The sequence below is a fragment of the Alosa sapidissima genome, chromosome 10 (genome assembly GCF_018492685.1).
Source record: "Alosa sapidissima isolate fAloSap1 chromosome 10, fAloSap1.pri, whole genome shotgun sequence".
Classification (NCBI taxonomy): Eukaryota; Metazoa; Chordata; class Actinopteri; order Clupeiformes; family Clupeidae; genus Alosa; species Alosa sapidissima.
The window spans coordinates 3,108,513-3,136,428 of record NC_055966.1 but is presented as its reverse complement, the minus strand read 5'-3'; the positions used below and the strand labels follow the sequence as shown (position 1 = coordinate 3,136,428).

General features: G+C 40.1%; 2 protein-coding genes across 4 annotated transcripts in view; one reads left to right on the top strand and one right to left on the bottom strand.

Moving 5' to 3' along the window:
- Positions 1–119: 119 nt before the first annotated feature.
- Positions 120–22,201, top strand: si:ch73-95l15.5. Of its 2 annotated transcripts, none has more exons than XM_042107512.1 (9): positions 120–235; positions 2,488–2,674; positions 11,080–12,071; positions 15,372–15,521; positions 17,145–17,225; positions 17,590–17,694; positions 19,036–19,182; positions 19,372–19,539; positions 21,226–22,201. In XM_042107512.1, the coding sequence occupies exons 2-9, from the start codon at positions 2,503–2,505 to the stop codon at positions 21,295–21,297; spliced, it is 1,887 nt and encodes a 628-aa protein (XP_041963446.1). In that variant the 5' UTR covers positions 120–235; positions 2,488–2,502; the 3' UTR covers positions 21,298–22,201. The 2 variants fall into 2 exon arrangements, with proteins under 2 accessions (XP_041963446.1, XP_041963447.1); XM_042107513.1 differs by lacking the exon at positions 120–235 and adding an exon at positions 253–543.
- A 2,293-nt stretch (positions 22,202–24,494) lies between these two features.
- The window catches only part of lypc (ly6 domain containing, pigment cell), a 161,874-nt gene continuing 158,452 nt past the window's right edge, over positions 24,495–27,916 (bottom strand). Inside the window, exons 3-5 of one of the 2 annotated variants that reach the window (XM_042107543.1) lie at positions 26,327–26,484; positions 26,060–26,179; positions 24,495–24,820 (exon numbers count right to left, since the gene is read on the bottom strand). In XM_042107543.1, the coding sequence (XP_041963477.1) occupies positions 24,615–24,820; positions 26,060–26,179; positions 26,327–26,378 (378 nt within the window). In that variant the 5' untranslated portion in view covers positions 26,379–26,484 and the 3' untranslated portion in view covers positions 24,495–24,614. Of the gene's footprint in view, positions 24,821–26,059; positions 26,180–26,326; positions 27,396–27,916 lie in introns of those variants that run through there. The other variant, XM_042107542.1, reaches the window with a different exon arrangement.

The window sequence follows — 27,916 nt, the reverse complement described above, 5'->3', positions numbered from 1 at the left end:
GAACCTTATGATTAGTTGCTATATTAATTTATAAATATTTGGCCTGCAGTCACGCAAATAACATTGCCACTTTTGAAATAATGTTTTTGAATGTTTAGGCTAGTCAACACACGCCCTCCAGATCAGCTGGTGGGTATCAACAACTCAAACAGGTATTACTAATGACGTAAACAAGGTAGAGTGCAAGGTTCTCTCTCCAGGTTTCAACGACGGAATTCAGTTCCTGCTCGACAGTGTAAGGTGTCCTTCAATCTCAAAATGTTGTTGACGGTAGTCATTGTATAAATGTGTAGCCTACATTTTGTTGAAGCTGTTTTATGAACCCACATATGATTAATATAGCTATACTTATTAGCCTATAACTATAGACTGCTAGACTATCCAAGGCTACCAGTATTACGGGTCTACATTGTGGTAAGCTACACCACCACGTAGGCTAGTGTGATTTCCTTGTTCGAAGTATAGCCTACCTCATACTTTACCGACTTGAAGGTGTCTCACAGTAGGCTATCAATGCAAGATTTCGAAATAAATAGGGTGCAGGTAAGCTAAGTTGAAAATGCTCTTCTTCTTCATGATAGACATTCATTTTCACGTGGCTTAGCCGACTCAAATATTCTATTGATTTCCTAGGCTATTTCTTGACAGCCCAAATGCCTCACTGAGATTGGTTCATTATAGTCTAGCGTCGTTGCCTCCACAAATAGTATAACTATGTGATATTTTACAACACGTTTTTGCCCTGTTTCGTGTACAAAAGTTGCCTAAACTTCGCCGATACAAATGAAGGTTACACTAAACAGACGTAGCCTAGGTGTGTCACGCTCGCGCTACGACACATCAAAACGAGTTCAGTGGATATGCACTAGGGTAGGGAATAATCTGTTGCAAAAGTTTCTCCTGCTCTCTGATTTCGGCAACTTTAGAGACTTTTGGACTTGTGTCTTGTCGCATACACAGCAACTGTATGAAATATGTCCAATTACTTTTGAGCCTAAAATGCTTAAAACATGTCTGTAATCCCTAAAGGTTAGTGCAATACTAAGTTTGCTCAGGGACGCCTGCAGGAATTAATGCTATGGTACGCATTCACACATGGACAATATTTGTCCGTTTCCTACGACGGAGTATTAGGGCCACACATGAAGAAAAAATATTTTTTGCCATGGCGAGATTAAACTCGACATGTTGACTTAAAAGTCGACATGTCGACATTAAACTCGACATTTCGAGAATAAAGTTGAAATATCATATCTACTTTAATCTCGACGTGTCGACTTTAAAGTCGACATGCTGACATTAAACTCGCAATAGGCCCTACTGTTTAAACGTAGCCTACACAGTTTAAGATATGTAGCCTACACTAATACACAATATGTTACATGAAAAATGTTACCTTGTTCTTGCCCATCTGGAATAACTCCTAGCTTTGCTGCATCCATTCTTTCTGTTTTCGTTGTTTAAACTTGTGATATCCATGATGAGTGAGTTAGTGAATTATCTCAACATTGTGTGCTGATAATATAGATAGCAGAGTAAAAGAAAACAAGTAGCCTAGTTGCGTGCCTGCGTGCGTATTCTCTCTCCTGCTCAAACAAAATGTGTGCGCGTGTTTTGATAACGTGTTCACTAACTTCAATAGAAAATTGTAAATTGTAGCCTGATGGCATGCAGCTAATGGGATACTGTCCATAGTTGGGAAGGTATGGTGGGCCAAAACACACACACAGGAAATTTTATCTTGTTGAGTAGCCTGATGGTACGCACAGTGCGTACGGACGTACACCTGCAGGCGCGCCTGAGTTTGTTCAAGACCTTGAATTGAAGTCTGCACTCCTAGCACATCTCAATTGCTTCGTTTCAGATCAGATGGTGTAGGCTACAGAAGCAAATTACAAAAATGGTCATCGTCCAAATACTGACCTAACTGTAAATCACTGCTCCAGTCACCTTGGGCTAGAGCCAGGGGCGCTGCTAGATAATTTGGGCCCTATGACAGACAATAATTCTGGGGCCCCCGATAATATTGCTGGGCTGCCTGGCTAGAGCTGAAGTCAAAGTAGTGCATGTCACATCTATTTATACATCATGTTTTTTTACAGTCTATGGTCACAACGCAGTAGGCCTACAGGAACATAAGCCGTTTTTTCAGCAAAAGAAGCAAGTTTATCACCTTGTTGGTTATATTCTCGGGTATAAAGTGCACTAGCTGTGGTGGCCAATAGGGCTTCAGTTATTTCTGTTACGCCTTATAGGTTTTGCTGTTGCATTCGTTTTTGGGGTTTTGTGTTTTTGACTTGTGCAAATTCTCAATCAAAGGCCCAGTCTAGAAAAAAGGTTGTTATTACAATATTGAAAAAAAGCAATGATTATCATCATGATGTAGTCCGTGATGCCCTAGTAAATGTTATTAGGTTCAGTCCATAGACCCCAGTTACTCCAACCAACGTCACCGTGACCGGATATTTTGTCAAATGTTTATTCTAGTGTGACTGAATTGTGATGAGCAGCAAATCCAAACAACACGGCTGTCGCATATGCAGAGGAGATCTGCAGGGCAACCAGAGGCGATGGCTCTATGCCAGTCAGAAGCAGAGAGGAGGTCCTCCTCACACACCAACCGACCGGTCTACCAAGGGAAGTCTGTCAGGTTCTGCCCTTAGCAGTCCATGGGGTAAGAGATTGATTTTCACAACAATAAATTAACGTAATACATTTGTATAAATTAAGGCACAATACAATTAAGATAACCTACAACATAATTCCAGATTACATGATTGTACCAATTGTTACCTCTGTTTGGGTATTACAGTCACAGTTTTATATTTTAATACAGCTCTAATATAGCTAGTGATATGTTAAATCTGATCACAGATAATATATACTAAACAGTCAACATGATGCAAGATATAAGTGGATTTTTGAGAGGGTGCCTCAATTAGACCTGCTGTGATGGACCATATGCATGGAAGGCTTTTAAGCCAGCTCATTTATTTCCAGTGGAGCCAGGTGTGTTGTAAAATTGGGGGCCAAGCAGCGAAGCTGCGTGGCAACCCATAGTGATTCTAGCTTTTCCTATTATTGGGGGCCAAGCAGCGAAGCTGCGAGGCAACCCATAGTGATTCTACGTATTCTTATTATTATTAAAACGAAACGCTAATTTGCCATTGAACCATACAGTAAAAAGTTGGGATATTCGGCACAATGATTCGGTACAGTCATATCTTTAATTTATCAAAATTTCAAGTCTGCACTTGGAGTGCTCTAGCGCCACCAACATTTAAATTTTTTTATTGCATCTATGCACTTAACGTTTGAACCGTACACCACATTTTGAACATTAAGGTATATTTGGAATCCTTGGATGAGACCGAACTCGACGCATCCCATGACATCAATTTCCGCCATGTTGGATCTTCCGCCATATTGGATGTCATCAAAAACACTTAAAAGGCATCAAAGTTCACAAAGTTTGTCCGATTTTCACGAAACTTGACGCAGATGATCTTCAGACCATGACTCACAAATGCATTGCTTTTTGGAGCCATATTCAAAACCCATCGCCCGTCGTGACCATTGGCGAAGCCGCCAAACAGGAAGTGAAGTGATCTCAGCAAGGCCTTCGCGTATCAACACCAAACTCAGTACAGGGTCTCAGGACCCAATTAGGAGGAGGCTCAATAAATGTTATGACTTTTGACCTATAGGTGGCGCTATAATTAGCAAAATGACGTTTTAGACTGTAACGTGTCATGTTCTTGGAATTAAAGCATATTAGTGATATCTGTTAATACCATGAGAGGTCCCTAGGCCACCACATGCGAACATGTGACGTCAACATAAATGATCCAACCGCCATATTGGATGTCATCAAAAACACTTAAAAGGCATCAAAGTTCACAAAGTTTGTCCGATTTTCACGAAACTTGACGCAGATGATCTTCAGACCATGACTCACAAATGCATTGCTTTTTGGAACCATGTTCAAAACCCGTTGCCCGTGACGACCAATCAAGTTTGGCGGCAAAGCCGCCAAACAGGAAGTGAAGTGATATCTCAGCAAGGCTTTCGCCTATCAACACCAAACTCAGTACAGTACATGGTCTCAGGACCCAATTAGGAAGAAGCTCAATAAATTTGATGACCTTTGACCACTATGTGGCGCTATTATCACAGAAAGGGGGCTCATATTTCAGCAATGCTTTCACGTATTGAAACCAAACTTAGTATATGGACTTGGGACCTTATCCTGAGGACACAAAATAAATTTGGTGACCTTCAACCACTAGGGGTACTATAATTTGCAACACTTTCTCGTATCGACACCAAACTTGGTATGTGGACTCGTGACTACAACCTGAGGACGCACAATACATTTGGTGATGTTTGAGGTGTGCGTATGTGTGGGGAGCTATTGGGGTGTGTGGGGGAGGAAGTTTATCTGTGTATATGTGTGTGTGTGGGACTGGGGGGGGTTAATTGGGTGTGTGTATAATGTAGCAACATTGGGTTGCCATGACAACTCCTGCTCAACTGCTTGGCCCCCACATTGCTGCTTGCAGCTATATTTATTATTACAGTGCATGAAAATGCACTGTTCTGTTATCCGAAGTCTTCTTCTTCTTCTTCTTCTTCTTCTTCTTCTTCTTCTTCTTCTTCTTCTTCTTCTTCTTCTTCTTCTTCTTCTTCTTCTTCTTCTTCTTCTTCTTCTTCTTCTTCTTCTTCTTCTTCTTCTTCTTCTTCTTCTTCTTCCCACCAAATTTCTGCATCTAATTCAGCTTTAACCGTTTAACGTAGAAACTTCGTTCAAACTTTGTAACGTAGGTCTTGAAAAGGACACGTGGGGAATGTATTTTTCACTTTTGTAAACTTTATACTTTTTGAGATATTAATAAAAAACAAGCTTATTTTTCCCCATAGACTTAACATGGGCTGATTACATCACAATGGGCTAATTAACTTGATTTGCACCTGTATCAACTTCCAGCTGCTCACTACTAGGACCCATCAAAGGGCCAGTTAAACTGATTGCACCTATATCAACTGCTTTCTGGTTAACTAGGCCAACTCTCTCTGTGTCTCTCCATTCTACAAGGATATAAGGCACATTCCATCCAACTTTCTATCCATTCATCCTCTTCAAACCATTCACTCATCCACCCATTAAACTATCCACCAACATCCATTAAACAATCTGCCTATCAACATCCATTCAACTTTCTGTCTATCAACATCCATTACACTAATTTCAACTTTTAAACTATATACTCTGTCTCAGGCTTTAAGCATACAATCTGGCTCTATTAAGACTACAGATTCTGTTCCTATTTCCTCTGCCCACAACTGTTTCAAAATAAATGTCCTCACTACAATAATTCACTATTAAATAACTTAACTATTTAAACTACTCAACTATTTAACTGTTTAGAGATTTCAACTGTCAGTTGTTATCAACTATGACTCCTGCCAACTGTTTCCAAATAAAAGTTTGTTTTGCATTTTATGTTAATATACAGTATATTTATATTTTCATGCACTGGTAATTTCCTCGAAATTACATTTTCTAGTTATTATTTAACATCTTTCCTCTGCCATTGAAGTCTATGGCAGCCCATAGAACCGTCTGGTGAAAAGTTGTGAAATTTGGCACACTTATTCTACTCATAGCACTGATCACTTTCACCAATGTACAGACCCCAGACCCCAAAACTCTAGCGCCACCAACATCATCAATTTTTTAACAACATTAATGCAAGTAGCTCCGCAATACTTGGACCTATGAAGCTGAAACTTGCAGAGTTGATTAAGGCAAAAGGTATGGCCCCACCCACCAATTTCCAAGACATTACCATGCTTGCTGTAGCGCCACCAACAGGCCAAGGTGCAAACTTTCCAAAAGTTTCACGGGTCTCAAATTTTGTCCGTTTCTCACGAAACTTGACACACATGATCTTCAGACCAAGCCTCACAAAAGTTAGGAGTCAGAGTTTTCAATTTCAAAAGTGTCGGCAGGTGAGAGCCAATAAAATATGGCGGCAAAGCCGCCACACAGGAAGTCAGCTCATATCTCTTCAGTGCCTTGACTTATAAATTCCAAACTTGGCACATGCCATCAGGGCATGGCCCTGACCACGCCCACCAACGTACATGCCACTAAGTCTTACCCTCTAGCGCCACCAACAGTTCAAATTTTTGAAAGCAAGAAAACCTTCAGAGACCAGACACTTTAACCGATCTTGTCAAGAATTGGCACATATGATCTTTAGACAAAGCCCAACAAAAGTTACTGGTCAGGTTTTTGACCACTAGGGCGGCGCTAGAGAAACAGGAAGTGAACTCGCATGTCAGCAACCCTTTCACAAATCCAAACCAATTTGGTAGGAGGCATCAGGGCATGGCGATGATCACGCACACCAATTTCCACACCTTTGGGTCTAAGCCTCTAGCGCCACCAACAGGTCAAAAGTCATCATTTTCATCAGAGTAACAGGAAATGAGCTCATATCTCAGCAACCCTTTCATGTAGCGAAACCAGTCTTAGTACATGGACTTGAGACCACATCCTGAGGACGCACAATAAATTTAGTCACTGTTGACCACAAGGGGCGCTATAATTCACAACACTTTCTTGTATCGACACCAAATTTGGTACATGGACTTGGGAGACCATTCTGAGAACACCGAAAAACCTTTCGACTTTCGACCACTAGGGGGGGCACTAAAGTTACAGGAAATGAGCTAATATCTTGGCAAGGCTTTCATATATCGGAGGCAAACATGGTTCATGGACTCGGGACCACATCCTAAGGACGCACAATAAATTTAGTCACCGTTGACCACAAGGGGCGCTATAATTAACAACACTTTCTCGTATCGACACCAAATTTTGTACGTAGACTCGGGACCACATCCTGAGGACGCACAAAAAATTTAGTCACCGTTGACCACAAGGGGCGCTATAAGTAGCCACACTTTCTCGTATCGACACCAAACTTGGTACGTAGACTCGGGACCACATCCTGAGGACGCACAATAAATGTAGTCACCGTTGACCACAAGGCGCGCTATAAGTAGCCACACTTTCTCGTATCGACACCAAATTTGGTACGTAGACTCGGCACCACATCCTGAGGAGGCACAATAAATTTAGTCACTGTTAACCACAAGGGGTGCTATAATTAACAACACTTTCTCGTATCGACACCAAACTTGGTACGTAGACTCGGGACCACATCCTGAGGACAAACAATACATTTAGTCACCGTTGACCACAAGGGGCGCTATAATTAACAACACTTTCTCGTATCAACACCAAACTTGGCAATGGGCAAGTGGTGCGGTAGAGACCTTTAGGCAATTTGCAGGCGAAGCAGTTGAGACCTCGGCAATGTCAAATTTATCTCCCATCTCGGCGGCTCAAGTATCTGCAACAACCTTGGCCCCCTCATTGCACAATAAATTTAGTCACCGTTGACCACAAGGTGCACTATAATTAGCCACACTTTATCGTATCGACGCCAAACTTGGTACTTAGACTCGGGACCACATCCTGAGGACGCACAATAAATGTAGTCACCGTTGACCACAAGGCGCGCTATAAGTAGCCACACTTTCTCGTATCGACACCAAATTTGGTACGTAGACTCGGCACCACATCCTGAGGAGGCACAATAAATTTAGTCACTGTTAACCACAAGGGGTGCTATAATTAACAACACTTTCTCGTATCGACACCAAACTTGGTACGTAGACTCGGGACCACATCCTGAGGACGCAAAATAAATTTAGTCACCATTGACCACAAGGGGCGCTATAAGTAGCCACACTTTCTCGTATCGACACCAAACTTGGTACGTAGACTCGGGACCACATCCTGAGGACGCAAAATAAATTTAGTCACCATTGACCACAAGGGGCGCTATAAGTAGCCACACTTTCTCGTATCGACACCAAACTTGGTACGTAGACTCGGGACCACATCCTGAAGATGCACAATAAATTTAGTCACCGTTGACCACAAGGGGCGCTATAATTAACAACACTTTCTCATATCAACACCAAACTTGGCAATGGGCAAGTGGTGCGGTAGAGACCTTTAGGCAATTTGCAGGCGAAGCAGTTGAGACCTCGGCAATGTCAAATTTATCTCCCATCTCGGCGGCTCAAGTATCTGCAACAACCTTGGCCCCCTCATTGCACAATAAATTTAGTCACCGTTGACCACAAGGTGCACTATAATTAGCCACACTTTATCGTATCGACGCCAAACTTGGTACTTAGACTCGGGACCAAATCCAGAGGATGCACAATAAATGTAGTCACCGTTGACCACAAGGGGTGCTATAATTAACAACACTTTCTCGTATCGACACCAAATTTTGTACGTACTCGGGACCACATCCTGAGGACGCATCAGGATGCGTCCTGCCATCTCGACGGCTCAAGTATCTGCAAAGAGCTTGGCCCCCTCATTGCTGCTTGGCAGCTATATTTGTAAATCAGGTTTATAGGCCAAGTATACTTGCGTATACAAGGAATTTGGTCTCTGCATTTATCCCATCCGTGAATTAGTGAACACACAGTGAGGTGAAGCACAGCCGTGGCCTACTGGTTAGCGCTTCGGACTTGTAACCGGAGGGTTGCCGGTTCGAACCCCGACCAGTAGGAACGGCTGAAGTGCCCTTGAGGAAAGCACCTAACCCCTCACTGCTCCCCGAGCGCCGCTGTTGATGCAGGCAGCTCACTGCGCCGGGACTAGTGTGTGCTTCACCTCACTGTGGGCTCACTGTGTGCTGAATGTGTTTCACTAATTCACAGATTGGGATAAATGCAGAGACCAAATTTCCCTCACGGGATTAAAAGAGTAGATAGATAGATAGATAGATAGATAGATAGATAGATACTTTATTGATCCCCAAGGGGAAATTCAAGATACTTATGCATGTATATACTGTATATAGATGTATATATACTTATACTTATACTTATGAGCACACAGTGAGGTGAAACACACACTAACCCAGAGCAGTGAGCTGCCTTGCTACAGTGAGTTGTGCTCAGGGAACAGTGAGGGGTTAGATGCCTTGATCAAGGGCACTTCAGTCTTGGATTTGGGCATGGGAGAGCAGTGCTCAACCACTTCCCCCGCCCACATTTTTCCTACTGGTCGGGGGATCGAACTGGCAACCCTTCGGTTTCAAGTCCGAAGCCCTAACCAGTAGGCCACGGAAAAAGTGGGAAAAATAAGTGGGAAAAATAAGAACCATTACTGCAACATAGACTGACCATCGCTGAAGGTCAAAATCCATTCAATATTACCACAGCGTCACAGTTTCACTGTCATATCTACCCTATACATTGGTACAAAAGATCTTACAGTGGAATTACACCAGCTCCAGTTGTGAAACTGCCTTCAGAAGCTTCCCAGAGATAGTATCAGTTAAAGGCACCCTTAACAGCTTTTTGACCTTAACATAACGTTTCCAAAATCATTTTGATGGCACATAACCTCACAACATGACGAATGGCACTGCTGCCATTGTCTGAGCGGCCCTCTGTAGGCGATTACCGACCTAGTAACTTTCTAGTTTGCTACCCACCCCCGAAATAGATTCCAAAAGAGCTGCTATGCTATAGGAATTCTCAGATATATATTCTATAGACTGCTGTCGGTGCATTCCGTCTATATTATATTGGAGTTACCATAAAACTTCAAATAAAAGCCGATTCCCAAATAGATTTTGTCCACTGGTGGTTGTTTTGGCGCTGTTTCGCGTTTACCATTGAAAACGGAATGAAATGTAGGCTTACAAAACAATGTAAAGAGGCCTATGCTGACTGCATCAGTGCTCAAAGTATTCTAAAAGTTTATCAATTAATTGTTAATAACTAACTAACTTCTATTCAAGTCATATTTCTGGGACTTCCTGGGATAATTATTTCTATTTTTTATTCACTCGTTCAAATGTTCATCCAAATTCACACTTCACAAAGTTCTCATCAGGTGAGTGAAAGTTAGAATGGTGGTCATTTCAGATGTTTTTGCCAGCACTTCATAAAACTTGGTTATTAAATTATTTGTAGGATATTGCTTGTTCACAACTTGAGCTGTGTATGCAAAGACTCAGAGTTCACACATTTTTAAAAGTAACTAACTTCAGAAGCTTGAATTGTCAGGTGTGTCAAGTGCTACAAGACTAAAATTTGATAACGATGCAGATAAAATACTGAGGGATAACATTGGACATGGACCCCAGATGACCATGACCTTGAGTACCTACAGTAATAGCTAATGTTCATTCTCGCTACACGACCTTAAAACCACATTTATGTAAGGGATAACATCCGCCGAGGTGTCCTGATATGCAGAAAAAATGGAGAAGACAGACGCAAAGACTTCCCCGATGTGAAACAGATTGGAGTTTTCTCCTCCAAGTTAATTCATTCTGTATATCGGGACACCTTACAGGATGTTATTCTGTTTGTCCCCCATGTTGCCAGTCATGTATGTAGGCAATAGGCATGCATTTATAGCACAAAAAGGGAAATGCAGTTCAGTTTAAAAAGAGGCCGACCTGTTCAATTTGTCATACTACTTCCATTGGTTATGGAAATGATGGTGGGTAGTCTGCTTTGTTACAGTTGATTCCACTGTTACGAAGCCTGCTTGGTGTTAGTTCAATCATCGTTTACATTGATATGGGACGCTGATTAAATTTTTTTTTCCAGATTAGATATACTTCAATGTCCCAAGCCCCATTGTACAGAATTAATAGCCCTCTGCCAGCCAATCAGAAAATAGTATTTCTTGTCTCTTGGGGATACATTTTCAATAATATGCCTTGTAGTTTCTTTTAAAAGTTGGTATGCCATGATTATTGTGTCAGTGTTTTTGTATTTCCAAATTGCTTGTATTAATGAAATACATTTTTCATCAGTATTTTGTAATTTATTTTGTCAGTATTTGTAGTAACAAAATAGTTTTTGATGTATTTGTGCCACCTGAGTAGCGATCATACAGTTTTCAGTATTTGTTTTATGCCATTTCATTTATATTCTTCTCTGATCTCCCTTATACAGGCAGTACTTTGTCTCTGGGCTTCTATCCTTCTCCTCAGACATTACCATCCCCCTCAAAGGGAGCGGATCTTCTCAGCATCCTAACTCATATACTAGGACAGCCTGTACCAAGGGGCAGTGGGCAAAGGGAGTTTCTATGTGGCAAGTGTGCGTCCCTTCTTGAACGAGTCTTTAAGTTTGACACAGTAATCAGCAGAGTCAAACTACTGTCCTCTGAAAGGTTGCAGAAGCTTAAACTGGAGAGGGATAAGATCAGGCAGTGGGTACGTAACACTTACTTGCAGGATCAGCCCTCTGAATTTCAATCGAAGGAAAACTTAAGTGAAGTAGAAGATGAAAAGGAGGGATACAGGTCAATGATGAGAGATAATCTGGCCTTGTCAGAGTACGAGTGCTGGTCAGAGAAGTCAAACTGTTGTCCCTATTTCCAGAGAACAGGGAAATGGTGCCAAAAGGGGAAAAACTGTCAAGGCTGTAACTCTCTGAGAGTATCTGATTCTGATTATGAGTCTGTCTGTGGGATTCCCCGCAATCTCCCCTTTCAGCCCTTTTCCCCACTGGCCCTCTCTCGTGATAAGTCTCAAAGCATGCCTCTCAATTGGTCTAGAGTGCCATCTGTCAGTTGTAGTCCCACATCCTTAGGAGGTTCATGCCAATCCTTGCGGTATCAATCTCAAGCTAACTCCTTACAGTCACTGGACTCTATTGATGCATGTGATCCGTTTTATCAGCCAGAAACTCCATCCAACTTGGAGGGCATTCTTAAAGAGGTAAAATGTATACCTTGGAAACCACTGATTTCTCCAGTAGGGAGTCGCATTCCTGTATTAGAAAGAGCGAGTGGGTGTAAAAAAAGAGAGTTGGGACATGGCATGGCGCTGGCAAGAGAGCTGGATTTTGGAGAGCAGAATGAGGAGGAAATGGAAGTGGACAGCGGAAACAGGGATGTACTGCTTGAAATTCAGGATGAGTTTCTACCTCTACACAAGAAGGTAAGATCAATCACACACGTGTGTTCATGAAATGCATAATAAGCACGTCTTTAATTGAAGTTGTATTTGGTAACAATATTAAGTTTGTACTTTGTGATATTGTATTGTTTCTATTGTTCATGTAAACCATAACTTGTGTGTGAGAAGTGTGAAAAGTACAGTCCCATACTGAATTCATAACTATGGATATGGGAGGATGGAGCCTTTGGTGAGAACTGGTTCTTTCAGTCGATGTGAGTTGCTGTCTGATCAAGGTTATACAGAAGACCGACAGCTACGAGCAAGTTTGCAAGGAACTATATTTATGAACTATGTTCAGTGTTCTGAAAGAAAGGATGTAAAGGACATTCAGACTCCTACAGAAATATTTTGTCTGTATAATTAAAGAACGCATCCAAACCAATTGGAATGCACTTACTGTAAGTTGGAATTGGAATTCACCTTACAGCAAGACTTCTATGGGGGGTTTTTCCTGCCATTAATAAAATTAAAATTAAAAACTCGTTTTGCCATTTAATTTTCAAAGTGTCAGTGCAATTATCCTGCCAAATTTAAAAATAAAATGAAATCTATACATTTGGCTTTTAATTTTCCTGATAAACACGATACATTTGTGACAAAAATAAAAATAAATTGAAAACGTCTATTTGTCATTTCATTTTCATTACCATCCTGGTATATTACTGCCAAAAATGAAAATGTTAGTTGGAAAATGAAAATGCAAACTTCACTTTGACTTTGCCTTTTCCTGACAATGCGCACAATGTATGCCAAAATGATTCATTACGCATTCATTATCAAAATTCATGCCAAAATGATTCATTACTACGCATTCATTATCTTTGATTTAGCTTTAGATCAATAAACGCGGTTGGTTGACGGCAAGATGGCAGCCAGATCAGTCCAAGACGAGGCCGTAGCGGCCCTAGAGTCCCCTTGTATCACACGAGGCCGGCCCAGGCAGGATATCCCTGCCGAGACGATTACAGCCTATGTGCAGTTAGGAATGACCGCAACAAAAATCGCGAGCCTGCTCAATTCGTCGGAGAGGACAGTGCGGCGTAGAATGCAGGAGCTTGGATTTAGGTACTGTCCTCTCCGACGAATTGAGCAGACTCTAGGGCCGCTACGGCCTCGTCTTGGACCGATCTGGCTGCCATCTTGCCGTCAACCAACCGCGTTTATTGATCTAAAGCTAAATCTAGGGGTGTGACTTTCGAAACCGACGTCTCGAATCAGTGTCGAGGCTTCGAAGCACAAGTGTTTCGAAACACTGCTTCGAAACGTGGTTCAGAACAGCCATGTCATGTGATCACTGCTTCGAAACATCGTTCAAAATCCCCATGTCATGTGACCAAAGTTAAGTGAACCTTCGGTGCATTTCACCGGTGTCGGCAGGCGTGCCCGCGCGTTCAATTAACAGTGTAGCTTTCTCTTATGCAATAACCATGATGGTGTAGTGGTTAGTGAGGGTGTTTTTTGCACGGTAGCCCAGGCTGCTCAAATGTGGTTCGATCCCCATTTTATTTGTAAGGTATTGTTTCAGATCGTATCTGTTTGTTTTCTTACTTCACCATTAACCACACCGTTTCAACTAAACTCTCAGAATGGTCAAAAATCGAGAGTTTTTATAAGAAGAAAGTGATTTAGAGAACACATAGTGGCAGCAATAAGACTCCCTTTATTGTGACTTCATGTGGTCTCCCATCCAGTAATTGACCAAGGGCATGCTGCTTAGCTTTTGACAAAGACTGAACACAGGTAACACAGCGAGCCACAAACTTTAAAGACTGCATCTCTAATACGAAGCATTTGACAGATTTGTTTCACCCTAAACAGCTCTGAGGTGTCGGAATTGTTTCAAAGCTTTGGAACAATTCGGCACAATTGCTTAGAATCATAAAGCCTCGCTTTGCCCATCCCTAGCTAAATCATGATCATGGTAGGCGCATTTAATTTGTCGTCATCAGAGCACCACCCACATACATCTCATTAACAATGCAGCTCATTTGCATGTTGTGAACTTGAAAATGAAAATGAAAAAAGAGAAATGGAAAATAAATCGCAAGCAGGTGTCAGTTTTCATTTTATTTATCATTTTGGCATACATTGTGCGCATTGTCAGGAAAAGGCAAAGTCAAAGTAAAGTTTGCATTTTCATTTTCCAACTAACATTTTCATTTTCATTTTTGGCAGTAATATACCAGGATGGTAATGAAAATGAAATGACAAATAGACGTTTTCAATTTATTTTTATTTTTGTCACAAATGTATCGTGTTTATCAGGAAAATTAAAAGCCAAATGTATAGATTTCATTTTATTTTTAAATTTGGCAGGATAATTGCACTGACACTTTGAAAATTAAATGGCAAAACGAGTTTTTCATTTTAATTTCACTGTTTTCATTTTAATTTTATTAATGGCAGGAAAAACCCCCCATAGACTTCGAGCTATATCTTGGCGATCTAAAATGCATGGCCACTGACGAATAGCTTAAACAAATTTCGGGGTTTGTCCATTCAACATTGGGGGTGGTTTTGTTATCAAACGTCGGCGAATGACGCAAAAAGGTTTGTCTTATGTTTCTTAATCACTCCTGGGTGTGTTTTGGGCGTAACATCCTTTAAACCAATGAAAATGACATCAGTCATTCCCTTTTAACAGCAAGCAGCGCAACTTTAAACAGCGCATCGGTATTTTGCAGGGATGTGATTCTTTCCAGATTCCAAGATTCCAGATTTTCCGACCTGAACGGTAGTTTTACGGTAGTTTAAATAGTTAAATTATTTAATGGTGAATTAATGGATGTGCATAGGTAGATGTTAATAGACCGATAGTTTAATGGATGAAGTGAAAGAATGTGGGGAAGAGAAAAGTGAGCTATCCAGTTCAATGGAGAGAGACAGAGAAGAGGTTCCATTGAAGTTGCTGCAGTCAGTGAGAGAGCACAGAGACAGTTGATTGCATTCTAAATTGTTAATAGCCCTTTATGATGTCCTAATGCTAATGCAAAGTCTATGGGGGAAAATAAGCTTGTTTTTTGTTAATATCTCAAAAAGTATAAAGTTTACAAAAACGAAAAACGCACCCACGCGCCTAAGAGTCTGTAGATATGTGGTAAACTTCAATGAATCTATTCCCATACTTCTCACCTACTTATGTTGAACATTTCATCTCTTGTCTCTTATTCTTACTCAAATGTTATTGCTATTTTGAAGGGAACTGTTTAAGTTTGAAAAGTTAAATTCCTTTACTTTTACACTTTTTCAAATGCATGGTTGTTATCCATTTTGTTTTAGATCAGAACAGGCCAAATGCATACTGTTGTCAAGCAGTTGCAAGAACAGCTGGATCAGGCTCAGACCCACATCAAGACTCTAGATGGACAGCTCCAGAATAAGACAAAAGAATCAAAGAAAAGCAGAGCTGTGTCAAATTTTCCTACAGTGGTAAGTTATGAAAATACTGATAGTCATTTTTATTTTTATGCTCATTGAGCTCAATGCAAATCAAACCAGCTAATAGGCTAACTGAAATAAAACCATGCCAATCTCTAGGTATGGTGAAGGGTATGTGATGATGTGGGGCTATTTTAATTCCAAAGGCCAAGGGAATTTTATCAGGATGCATAGTATCCTGGATCCATGAAATAACTGGCCTTTAAAAATAAAAATCTGCCTGCCTCTATGGGAATTTAACATAGGGGTGCCAACACTTATGACCCCTGTATTTTAAGGAAGAACATTTATTTATTTATTTATTTAACATTTTTATATTTATTATTCATTTATTTATTATACATTATTCATTCACAAAGAAAATTGGTTTCCTTAAAAGAACACGCCACCCAATGTCAGTAGTAATATATGTTCTTACCTTTACTTTCACGAGTTGAGTCATACCTCTCCCGTGTCGGTACGTGCACTCAAACGCTCTGGTGCGCGGCGCGAATGTGTTAGCATGTTGCTATGCTAGCGGGCTCAGACGTAGCCATAGAGGGAGGAAGATAGCAGTAATCAAAAACATCCACGTTTTCCCTACTTAAATACAGTTGCATGAGTAGTTGATAAAAATGTGTAAGGTCACACAACATGAAACATGGCGATTTTCCAAGCGAATAAACAGGAGAACTACAATGTGTGGCGCAATAGCACTTGGGAGTACTTCCACCTAGCGTAGTAATATTAGTTAACACCTAATTGTAGATCCTATCCACCACAGAGCTGGATCGACCCCTCAGCCGACCCCTCCCCCTCCGAGGCACACACACAGTAATTTCCGTAAATAGAGACAACCTGCCCTGCTGGCGTTAGTTTGAGCTGACTTAGCAAAGTAGCAGGTAGTGGTAAAGTAGATTGTGAACAATCATGGTTATAACATGCATTGTGAAGGGTTGTGATAACAAGCAGAAGTATTATAGTGATTTCATGTTTCATAGAATTCCGCTTCGCTGCAAACGGTGGATAGGATCTAGAATTAGGTGTTAATTAATATTACTACGCTAGGTCGAAGTACTCCCTAAGTGCTATTGCGCCACACATTGTAGTTCTCCTGTTTATTCGCTTGGAAAATCGCCACGTTTCATGTTGTGTGACCTTACACATTTTTATCAACTACTTGTTGAACTGTATTTAAGTAGGGAAAACGTGGATGTTTTTGATTACTGCTATCTTCCTCCCTCTATGGCTGAGCCCGCTAGCATAGCAACATGCTAACACATTTACGCCGCGCACCAGTGTTTGAGTGCACTTACCGACACGGGAATGGTATGACTCAACTCGTGAAAATTAAGGTAAGATATTACTACTGACATTGGATGGCGTGTTCCTTTAAAGATTGGATATTTCCTAATTTTTTTACTTAAGGCATTAAGATCAATTTCCCAAAGATGATTTTATATTCCTCTTTTTAGTCAACTTTAGCAGAGGTGCCAATAATTCTGGAGGGTACTGTATTTATTTGGCATGTAGCATGCTTATTAACTTATTAATGTTTGGTTTTTGATGCTTTAAACTTTTCCGGGCTGTCTGAGGGTTTAGATTGTTAAATAATTTCCTTGGCTTGGTCCACAGACTTGCGTTGACTCCACAGTTGAGAATGCCCCTGTGCAGAAATTGAGCCATTCATTGCATGACAGTGTGAAACTAATTCAGGTGAGTGATTCTCTGCCTCAGGTGAATGAACTCTGCTTCAATGAAGTGCTTTGCAGGTTAGCCTAATGACTATTAGCTTCAGTTATTTTCATAAACAATTTTCTCAATTAGTTGATTAGTTGTCAATAAAAAGTCAGAAATAATGCTGATTCGTTCTCAAATGCCTTGCTTTGTCCACATTCCAAGGATATTCAGTTCACTGTCATAGAGCAGTAAGTAAATCAGAAAATATTTAAGTTTAAGAAGGAATTAGATATTTGTTTGTATTTGTTCCCAATGACTTGAGCCATTTAACTAGCTGACAACTATTCAATTATTCAATTAATTGCTGCGGCCCTACTGATGACCGTTCCTTGTTCTTCAGGAATGCATCGCTTGGATGAGAAAATTACGTGTGGAGATGGGAAATAAATTTGAAAATGCAGATTTACTGTATATCAAGATGAATACAGCAATGAAGAACATTGAGGTAAGTGGACTGAGCTCTCATATTGTATGAAATCCTTTAAAAATCTTCTTAAACCTTGTTATTTCTCATCAGATTAGTCATACATCAACTGATATGGTATTATGTGAATCATCCAACTTCAGAGAATCTTTCAGTTTTAGTCTGAGTCTGACCAATAAATGAATCATAAAACAAAAACATAAAAGTGGTTGAAGCAGACTTCATTTGGACAATTTGCACCATTTGCAGAAAAGATAAACAAACACACCTACACTAATTAAGGTGTAGCTATATTCAGTGGCAGCGATACCAATGATTTGGGCAGCAATAGTTGTGCAGGTGGGTGTGTTGTGTAATGGCAGTCAATTTTTAATCACATTTTTAAAAAATGGACTGATTCTTAAACTGCCAGTATTTCTGTTTCTGTCATAGCATAGTTTGTTCACGAGATGGTGAGCTATAACTTTTTGGAATACGTCTTATGGAATCCTTACACCAGAAGACTTTGAAAAAAACTTTGAAATCTTTTAACATTTTTGAAAGACTACAGTCTCAGACACTTGCACATCTAAAGACAAGTCATACAGTTTTTAAGTCACAGACTAGGGCTGCACAATTATCGCAATCACAATCATAATTTCAGTATGAACCAACGCAATTACAGAAATTCTGATTGGCTTCATAGTCAGTTGGGGGTGCTGTGCTTCTTATGCACCAGTCGTGCTCACCAATCAGGGGTGGTACAAATTAAAGAGACATTTGGAAACTGAATCAGTTTTGCAAACATTGTATTGCAAAGCGCAAACGCAATATCTGTCAGAAAAATCGCAATTAGATATTTTCCCCAAATCGTGCAGCCCTATCACTGACTAGTCACAGACTATGAGTTTGCAACGACTAGGGATCTTGCAGGGTCACTATTTACTAGAGATCCACCTGTATGGAATTTTAGGGCCGATAACGATAACTGATATTTATTGGTTTGTTGTGGCCGATACCGATAGGATAACCGATAATATTACTCTTGAAAAAAATGTGAAAAGTGATTTGGGGAAAGCATTTTATTGCAGTAATTTTAAGGAGATTCAGTTGCACGGGAGGGAGGGGGAGGAAGTAGCGATCTAGCTCTCTGATTTGTTTGAACGTCAACAGAAGTGACGTTAACCAGCATCGCTTAGAGCACCTTTAATTTGTGTGAGCCAACACTCTTCAATATCTCTTGAATTCATACACTTAGACCAACTTTAAGTTCAATATGTATGAGATCATTAATTATTTACATTTCCTTAATTAAGATCTCTCAGGGTGATAATTCTGGAGGGCATTGTTTTTGTAATCTAACTGAAATGATCCTTCTTTCAGAACATGATTGCTTGTCTCTCTAAACTCAGAGAGAAGGAACAGGATATGGAGAAAGAACTTGCCATTCTTAGGCAGGCAGAGCGAGAGAGGGAAGCAGACCTTGCCACACTATCTGTTATACTGCAGAGCAACCAGGACATCATGAATGTGAGATTGTAATACTTAAGGACTTCATGTTAAATGCAGGTCACTCCCTAGCCATTCCAATATCTGGAAGACAGAAATCAAACAGTCTGAGTGGACAGGAATGTTTCTTTGAGATGCATTTTCATTCAGTGCATGATTATTTATAACAAGCTCAATTGTCATCGCTTTCTCCCTTCAATTCCCTCCTAGGATATGCATGTGGACCTGGGATATGAGAGGGATGTGCAGCAGGAGCTCCACATGGAGCAGGCCATGAGGAGACTGCGGGACCAGATTCTTTGGGCTGCCCTCCAGCAGAAGGAGGCACTGACACTGTGCCAAAGGGAGACATTCAGAAGCTCCCAGAAGGATGTACAGGTGAGAGATATGGGTTCCTTACTTCCTACAGTATATCTTTTCATCCCCTAGCCTGGCGGGCCATCCTATATCATTGAAATGTATAGTCTGGAATCGAGCCATTCACCTCGCTTAATCCAAGGGGCGGGCAGAGAATTGTCTTTCAAACTGCCTAGGCATGCATTAGGCCAGTGCTACAACCATATCCGTATCCGGTCGGCAAAACGGCAAATACACCTTTCTTTGAAAGGAATGACTTAAGTGCATTGTGTTGCTCAACTTTCAAATAAAAGCACAAGTCCAACTCCTCCAAAGTTGATGCCAACGCCGATTCAAACAACCGCTCTTCGTTCGCCATAGCCACCTTCCTTGTTGTTCATCGTCACAGGACTGTCGTCATCCTGTCAAGCCCGCCTTAAGACTCTCTAACAAAATAAAGCGCTGTGATTGGATGACGTCCACGGCGTCAGCCAATAGAAATCACTATGGTTTGATACTAGACGTACAGGCTGAGCAAATTAATTTGCCACCGCTAGTGTGCGTCTAGATTTCTAGGCTATTCATCCCCAGCATACATTGAAAACTGTTTTTAAAAGTCAAATTCTCTATCTCTATCTCGTCCATCTAACAACTGATAATTTTATGTTAAACCACAAACAGACCTCATTTCAGATAAACACAGGAGAATTCCTTGTGCTGTAGGTAGGAGATTTCCCACAATGGCCAATCAATAAACCAGTCTATTTAACATTATGCAACATGTCACAGTTTTTGATCTGCAAGCCCTTGATTGCTGGCATCAAAGCCTACCAAAACAAATTCCAACAAATTCTTCAGTCAATCCTCTTTGTTGCTGTGGCCGTTTATGATCCGATCAGCAACATAACCAGAAACTCTTGATCCGGGCACCCACAAATACCCAAAAATTCTTCAATCAATCATCTTTGTTGCTGTGGACATTTATGATGCGATCAGCAATATAACCAAACAAAATGCAAGCCCTTGATGCGGACACAACAAATTCTTCAGTTAATCCTCTTCGTTGCTATGGCAATTCATGATCCGATCAGCAACATAACCAGACAATGTGCAGTACCAAACAAGACCATACAAAACTAAAGAGAACCATAAACAGCCCACAAAAATTCTAGGGGACTCCATTTCCAAGTTAATTATTAATAATTTCATTCAGCTAGCCAATGGATTTATACCAGTACCAATTTAAATAACTTTGGAAATGAGCCTGTAATGCCAATCTGGCATGACAGTCATTGTTTAGTATGTATGATTAGTATCACCATATCTAGAGATTGGCATGGGGTACTTTCCATAAGATCATCTCTCAATGCAAATCAAACCATCTATTAGGCTAACTAAAATAAAACCATGCCATCTCTTGGTATGGTGAACGGTGGGGCTATTTTAATTCCAAAGGCCAAGGGAACTTTATCATAAAAACAATGCAACTGATCTCCGCTGGTATTTTGTCTATAATGGAGTGGAATGAAAATTTCTAAGTGACCCCAAACTTTTGTGTATTAACTGTTTTTTCATTGCATGTACAGCTATGTTGTGATATTTATTGTTATTGGGATATATATTGGGATATAACATTTTTGTTATAAAAAAGATGATCTAGATTACATAAAAATGGCAAATATTGTAGAAGTGTCTATATACTGTAAAGTTATTATTTCTCCCCTAAAGGATCAGAGTGCACAGGCAAAACGCACAAATGAAGGTGAAAAGGGGGTTGAGAAGACAGGATATGAAATGTGACCAGACGTTACAAGTGAAATGGAAGTATGCAAGCTCTGAGAGGTCTGAAGAAGAGCTAAACCTACAAAGGTGTGTGTGTTGCATTGCAGCTCACTTCTCATACACTTCATCTTTCAGAGGAGACTAAGTGCTTAGTTTTTCACATTCTTTTGAATTTGTCTCTGAATTTGTTGAAAGCCCAGTGTTGCACTGTATATTGGTGTTGATGAGCTTATTATATGAGTTTATTATATTGTGTGTACTACAATCTACATTAATACAGATTTGTGACGGCATGTCATTTGGAGAAAGATGTTATGTTTTGAATTTGCCAAATCATGGCCTTAAAAGCTGCTTGTCTACTCTGTGTACAGTATATGAGGCAGGTTATAGACCAGTAAGTACCATGTACCAAAGATGTGTAATGTGCATGAGGCGGACTGGTCTATTTCATGGGTTTTATTTCATTAATTTTGTTTGGTATCTGGAAAGAATTCTCTAATTATTTTGATGGTAGTGGTGCATCATAGTAACTCATTTATTTCAGAAGCAGGCCATTAGATTATTTGCTATTGCATTTGCTTTAACTGTAAGAATGTACTGTAGTGAGGGAAAGAAGGGAAAGAAGAGAACATAGTGATATGAATAGTGATAACACTATTTTTTATGGCGCTTTTATGGCCAACTAGTGATCTCTTAAGATTGAAATAATCTCAAAAGTATTAAAATGGCTTAAAAAATCTTAAGATCTTAAAATTGGTCCAGTAATCAGTATTCTTATACTAAGTTCAACACCTAAATCTTTTTTATTTGAGGAATATTCTTTGATTGTCTTCAAATACCAAATCTATATTATATTATATTTGGTCTACTTTTCTGAAGGCCTTTGTTGTATTTGGTGTTTTAATAAAACGATACTCTGGTTCACAACGTTCCTCCACACTTTTTTGTGTGTGTGCGTGCGTGCGTGTTGAGAGAGAGAGAGATCTGCGCAACGCAAGTGCTCTTAAGAATTGTCCTTAGAGATTCCCCAAACACCCCAGACATTGTAGTTGTGGAAGTAGCTTGTTGCTTTGATGCTTACATGGACCTGTGTTTTTCTGGGAAAATGCTAAAATACCAGCCATTAACAAATGCTCTAGCAGTGTGTGGTTTCAGTTAGCCTATTAGCTGGTTTGATGCTCATTGAGCTCAATGCAAATCAAACCAGCCAATAGGCTAACTGAAATACACACCATGCTAATCTCTAGGTATGGTGAAGGGTATGTGATGATGTGGAGCTATTTTAATTCCAAAGGCCAAGGGAACTTTATCAGGATTCATAGTATCCTGGATCCATGAAATAACTGGCCTTTAAAAATAAAGATCAGCCTTCCTCTATGGGAATTTAACGTAGGGGTGCAAATACATATGCCCCCTGTAGTTTTTTTTTTTTTTTTATATATTTTTGGGGCTTTTTATGCCTTTAATTGACAGGATAATGGAGAATGACAGGAAGCAATTGGGAGAGAGAATCGGGATGGGATCTGGAAAGGACCACGGGGGCGGGAATCAAACCCGGGTCGCCGGCATACGGTGCAGGTGCCTCAGCCAGTCTCGCCATGGCTGTGGCCGCCCCCTGTATTTTAAGGAAGAACATTTATTTATTTATGATACATTATTAATTCACAATTGGTGTCCTTAAAGGTTGGATATTTCCTCATTTTTTTACTTAAGGCATTAAGATCAATTTCCAAAAGATAATTTTATATTCCTCTTTTTAGTCAACTTTAGCATGGGTTCAAATACTTATGGGCCTCACTGTACATAGATCTCCGTGGCGAGGTCACCTAGTACTGTCCGTAGCACTGTAGCTGCCTGGCTGCGTCTCTGCTGGCTGGCAGATTGAATGGAGAGATCAGATAGATGTGCCCAGGCAAATTCAAATGCACTCTGAGATTTGTCTGGTTCCAAGCTCAGTTACAATCCCAAATAACCTCAAATCCTCTTCCCTCAAATAACCTCAAATCCTCTTCCCTCAACATCTTTATTTATACACAATTGTATATAAAGCTGCTGTGTTTAAATGTGTTTTTAGGACCAGCAGGTTGGGGGCAGTGTATTTGTTTTATTTTATTTTTGATTGTTTTAAGTTAATAGTGTCTATGAACTTTCAGTAATCCATTTCACTGAGGTTTAAAAATAATACAGAGGTCAAATGCCCTATTCATTCTTTAGAAAGATCTATATAAAGAACAGTGCAGTACACAATATGAACGATCCCAGTCCAGTCGGCCTCATGGGGTCTCTTTTTTTGGTACCCTTTCAACATCTATCAGCTTCTCCTTTGTGTGTGTGTGTGTGGTTGAAAATGTTTATAAAATAATGATAATGGAAAACATATCTTCTTTTATGCTGGTGTTTTATGTGCTTGCACATTTGTTCAGCACTAGCAACAAGAAAAGGCTAAAGATAGTTCTGAAGTTTGCAAAGATAGTTCTGAAGCTGTTTACCCCTTTTTGGGGGGAGTTTGGCATCCGCAAGTATGGATCATTGACTTCACGTCAAGTTGAAACTGAAACTGCTCTGTCAGTAAGCTCCAGTATCCAAACAAGTGCCACATTTGATACTGGAATGTTATTTTGTAACGTTGTTCGTACATTTAGCCTACATGTAGTTAGAACTAGGCCTACTCCCAACTTCAAGCGCAATACGATTCACCTTGTAGTGCCACTTGACTTCAAACAGCCCTCAGAAGTGCAGAAGTCAGCAGGAGAATTTAAGGGAAGTGTACATATGAAATGCCTAGATTTTAGGGTTGCTGCGCCCTTAAGTGCCTAACTGACCTTGAAATGACAGACTTAAGTCAAGGGCAGAATGTGCATAGGTTGAAAAGTGTGTAACTGCGCAGATTTGAGAATCACATTAGAGAATATGGCCAGTAGAAAACCAGAATCACTAATGTGAATAATCATGATCTTCACAATAAATCTCAATTGAATTAGGACATTCCAAACTTTGGACTGATAGATGGCATTACTATATTGAAAAAGTCCCCCACCCCTCGCCACGACCCCCTCTCCATCCTCCAGCAGGAGGTGCATCATGCAAGACCCGTTGGACTGGATCAGGTTCTGAAACATAGATGTAAAAACTGCCCTTTGTTACATGATTCTTTTACGTTATCTCAAACAACTGAATAACTGTACAAATGAAGTACTGAATTACATTTATTTTTTGCCTGAACACCCCTACAAATCAACACTGAATTTCATTGAAGCTGAAGAAATACAAGTAGACCATATAGCTTTAGCATCATCATATTTGTAATAGTGACTTAACCTTGAGGTTAACAGAGATCACTGAAGTAAGAAGATGAGAAGAGAAAGCCCTGTGCCTGCCCAGAGGGGCCCTCTGCTGGTGGGTGGGGCTGCATTGCACAGGTGAGTATCACAGCATTCATTTGTGAAGGTGAAGTTCAGACCCATAGCATATTTCTCTCCCGTAAGACCACATAAGGATGAGAGGATGCAGCTCTTCTCATACAGTACAACCTTGATGTCTCCTGTTTTGCAATGAAGAAGACAAAGTGCAACACAAACAAACGTGTTTCTTGTTGATCATCAATACGCACAGCATATTTCACAATAAATATATTGCCTAATGTTATGAGGCCCAGTAAATCTCTCAAACCATATCTAGGACTGATTCTTCTGAGGATCATTTGAAGAGTTCAGATGCAAAATCCTCTAAATCCGTCTGACTACTTTTCTTTTAAATGAGCATTTTATCAGGCTCCTATAGGTTTTTGCTTACAAATTGATATTTCAGACCAGGAAAAAAAGAGTGGTATTTAGCGGGTTTTGAAGCTAAATTTTTGATTAACGTATACTATGTGTGGAGAGCATTCACTCACCATCATTGTCGCATTTTCGATGGAGGTGGATGGAGGGTTTTCATTCTGAACTCTTCATATAATGTACTGATTCTCCAGTGACCTACTTTATTTCATTGTAACACTATATAATCTGTAAAACCTGTAATATTCAGTCTATTCTCTATGGGATTTATCATAGAATACAGTCACTGCCAACAATGTATTTGTCAAATTTTAGTCTGTTGATGCTATGCACTGTGAGGGCTGCACAAATTGGGGAAAATATCTATTTGTGATTTTTTTTTAAAGAGATATTGCAATTTGCGATATGATTTTTGAATGTCAATGAATTGATTCAGTTCAATATTCCAAATGTTTCTAAGTTGTGCCACTTCTCATTGGTGAGCACGCCTAGTGCATGAGAAGCACAGCACTCCTGATTATCTGTGAAGCTCAACAATCAGAAGTTCTGTGCTTCTTACGCACTATGCACGCTCACCAATTGCAAGTGGCACAGTCAAGGAGGATGACATGAATATAAAAGTCATAAATGTGACAAGATTAACTGCACGATTATTTGTAGCTTTTGTAATTAGATAATCGTGTTGGTTCATATTGTGATAATTGTGCAGCCCTAACTGTGAGGACAATAATATTACAGTATGTCCACAGCAATGACAAATTCATAGAATCTAAACCTAAGTCCTCCTCAATAATGAAACATATTTTTTCCCACTGTAACTGACATTACAAAAATCTGCCATTGTCATGATGTCAGTATATGAATGTGATTGTTCCGAGTGAATTTTCAATGCATTAATTGGACAGCTTTTTTTCTCCAGTTGTCAGTTTAAGTGGTCTTGTGTTCTAAAAACAAGGACATAATGTATGGTGGAGGATGCATACATGTGGGCAACCTGCGTTTACCTCGTTGTCCTACTGCTCTGCTTGAGAGACACTGGTGGCCTGGAGGACACTTCTGAGGGTACCGGATGCAGTTGAGCGGGGAAATAGCAGGAAACACACATGTGTAGCAAAACAGAGGTACTGCAAAAATGATAGGCAATACTACAAAATTTAGTGCTTTTCATCATGATACAACACTTCAGGTATTAAAAGATGTAGTTACACAACAAAAGTACACACACTGACTCATGTTTCTGTTGAACTTTCTATCTGTCTGACATCACTTACCCACAACTGGAAACAGAGAAAGAAGAATGAGGAGGCACAGAAGGCGAGACATAATCTTTTCGTTCTCTGGTCTCTCTGTGACTACTTTGGCGTAGAATGTAGAGTAGAAAAGTTGAACGCAGATCCTTGTTAGGTAGATGTTTTCCAGTTCCAGTTATCTGAAATCCCAAAGCTTGGTTTGAACCAAAAACCAGTGGTGTTTAGCTTTTCAGCTGTGCTGTCCTTAGTCTGTTTGCTCTTCTTGCATCAAATGTCCTGATGTGTGCTTTCTTAGTCCAATCGGTGATGATCCTCAAATGTCCCCACCCTAAGATGTGTAACTTAATTTTCATTCCAGCAATAGGAAGATGAATTTCAATGGGTATACTGTATGAGGAATTTACAGAGCCCTTCACCCATTACTGGTCTTCTGAAGCTAGAGCCTTTTTTGTTATTTGATGCAATTTATTAAAACAGTTGCACATACAGTAGAGCTGAACTGTCCATACATGTTTATACACACTAAAAAAGAACAGAGGACTGACTTTTGACTCTTCTCCAAAAGCAGCACAGTGAAGAGGCCTGATTGAATTTGTTAATAGAATACGTGAGGAGGCTGAGAGGACTATCAGGTGATACGGTATCTTGTGATCTGGACTATCTTCTGGGCTTTCACAGTCCCCAGAGGAAAGTAAGGGTGTGTGATGCCATGATACTTTGTATTTTTCTCCTAAATTAATATTTTACTGTATAGTCTATTTCACGTTTCATCATTTTCAGTGGTACATAGACAAAATATTACACCCATATGAACCATTCAACTCCAAATCCATGGGCTCCAACATAGTAGTGTATGTCTGCTCCTTCCCTTTGATACTTTATAAACCTTCACAGCCTCAAGCCCCAAAACCTGACTGTTTCCATTCAGCCATAACAACATTAGTGAGGTCCATTTGTGTTACTAGGAAGAGAGGCTGTAGTGTTTAATGGGGTCGTGTCAAGTTCTTCCACTAAATTAGGGCCACACATTCTTTTATGCACCTTTATAGGTGTTTTTCTAACATTTTACATGTTTTATAGCAGCCTACCTCCAAAACTCCAAATCTGCTGTCAGATTATGTTCCGAGGACACAATTTGCCTACTGTGTATCAACAACACTCAATAACATTTATAATGTGAATAATAACATTTCTTCTCTAACAATTTCACAAATTAGGCTATTCACAGTGTGCACCCGCTTCCTTATTTGAGTTTTGGCTTAGCAGGTTTTATTACAGAAGGATTGTTATTCAAAGTAAGTCATTGTGTAGGTTATGTGTAGGGTGTATTTCATACACAATTTGGCAACCTGGGAAATGTCAGACTAACAGAAAAAATGAATGTATCCGTAATTTTAAAATGAAGTTTGATGGTTATGCAAATTCTGAGAGTTTTCCAGGAGAAATAACAAAACGGGAGGGCGACGGGAGATGACTTTGAAATACAGGAAAAACCCGCGAAAAACGGGAGTGTTGGCAGTGAGGGGTTAGGTGCCTTGCTCAAGGGCACTTCAGCCGTGCCTACTGGTCAGGGTTTGAACCGGCAACCCTTCGGTTACAAGTCCGAAGCGC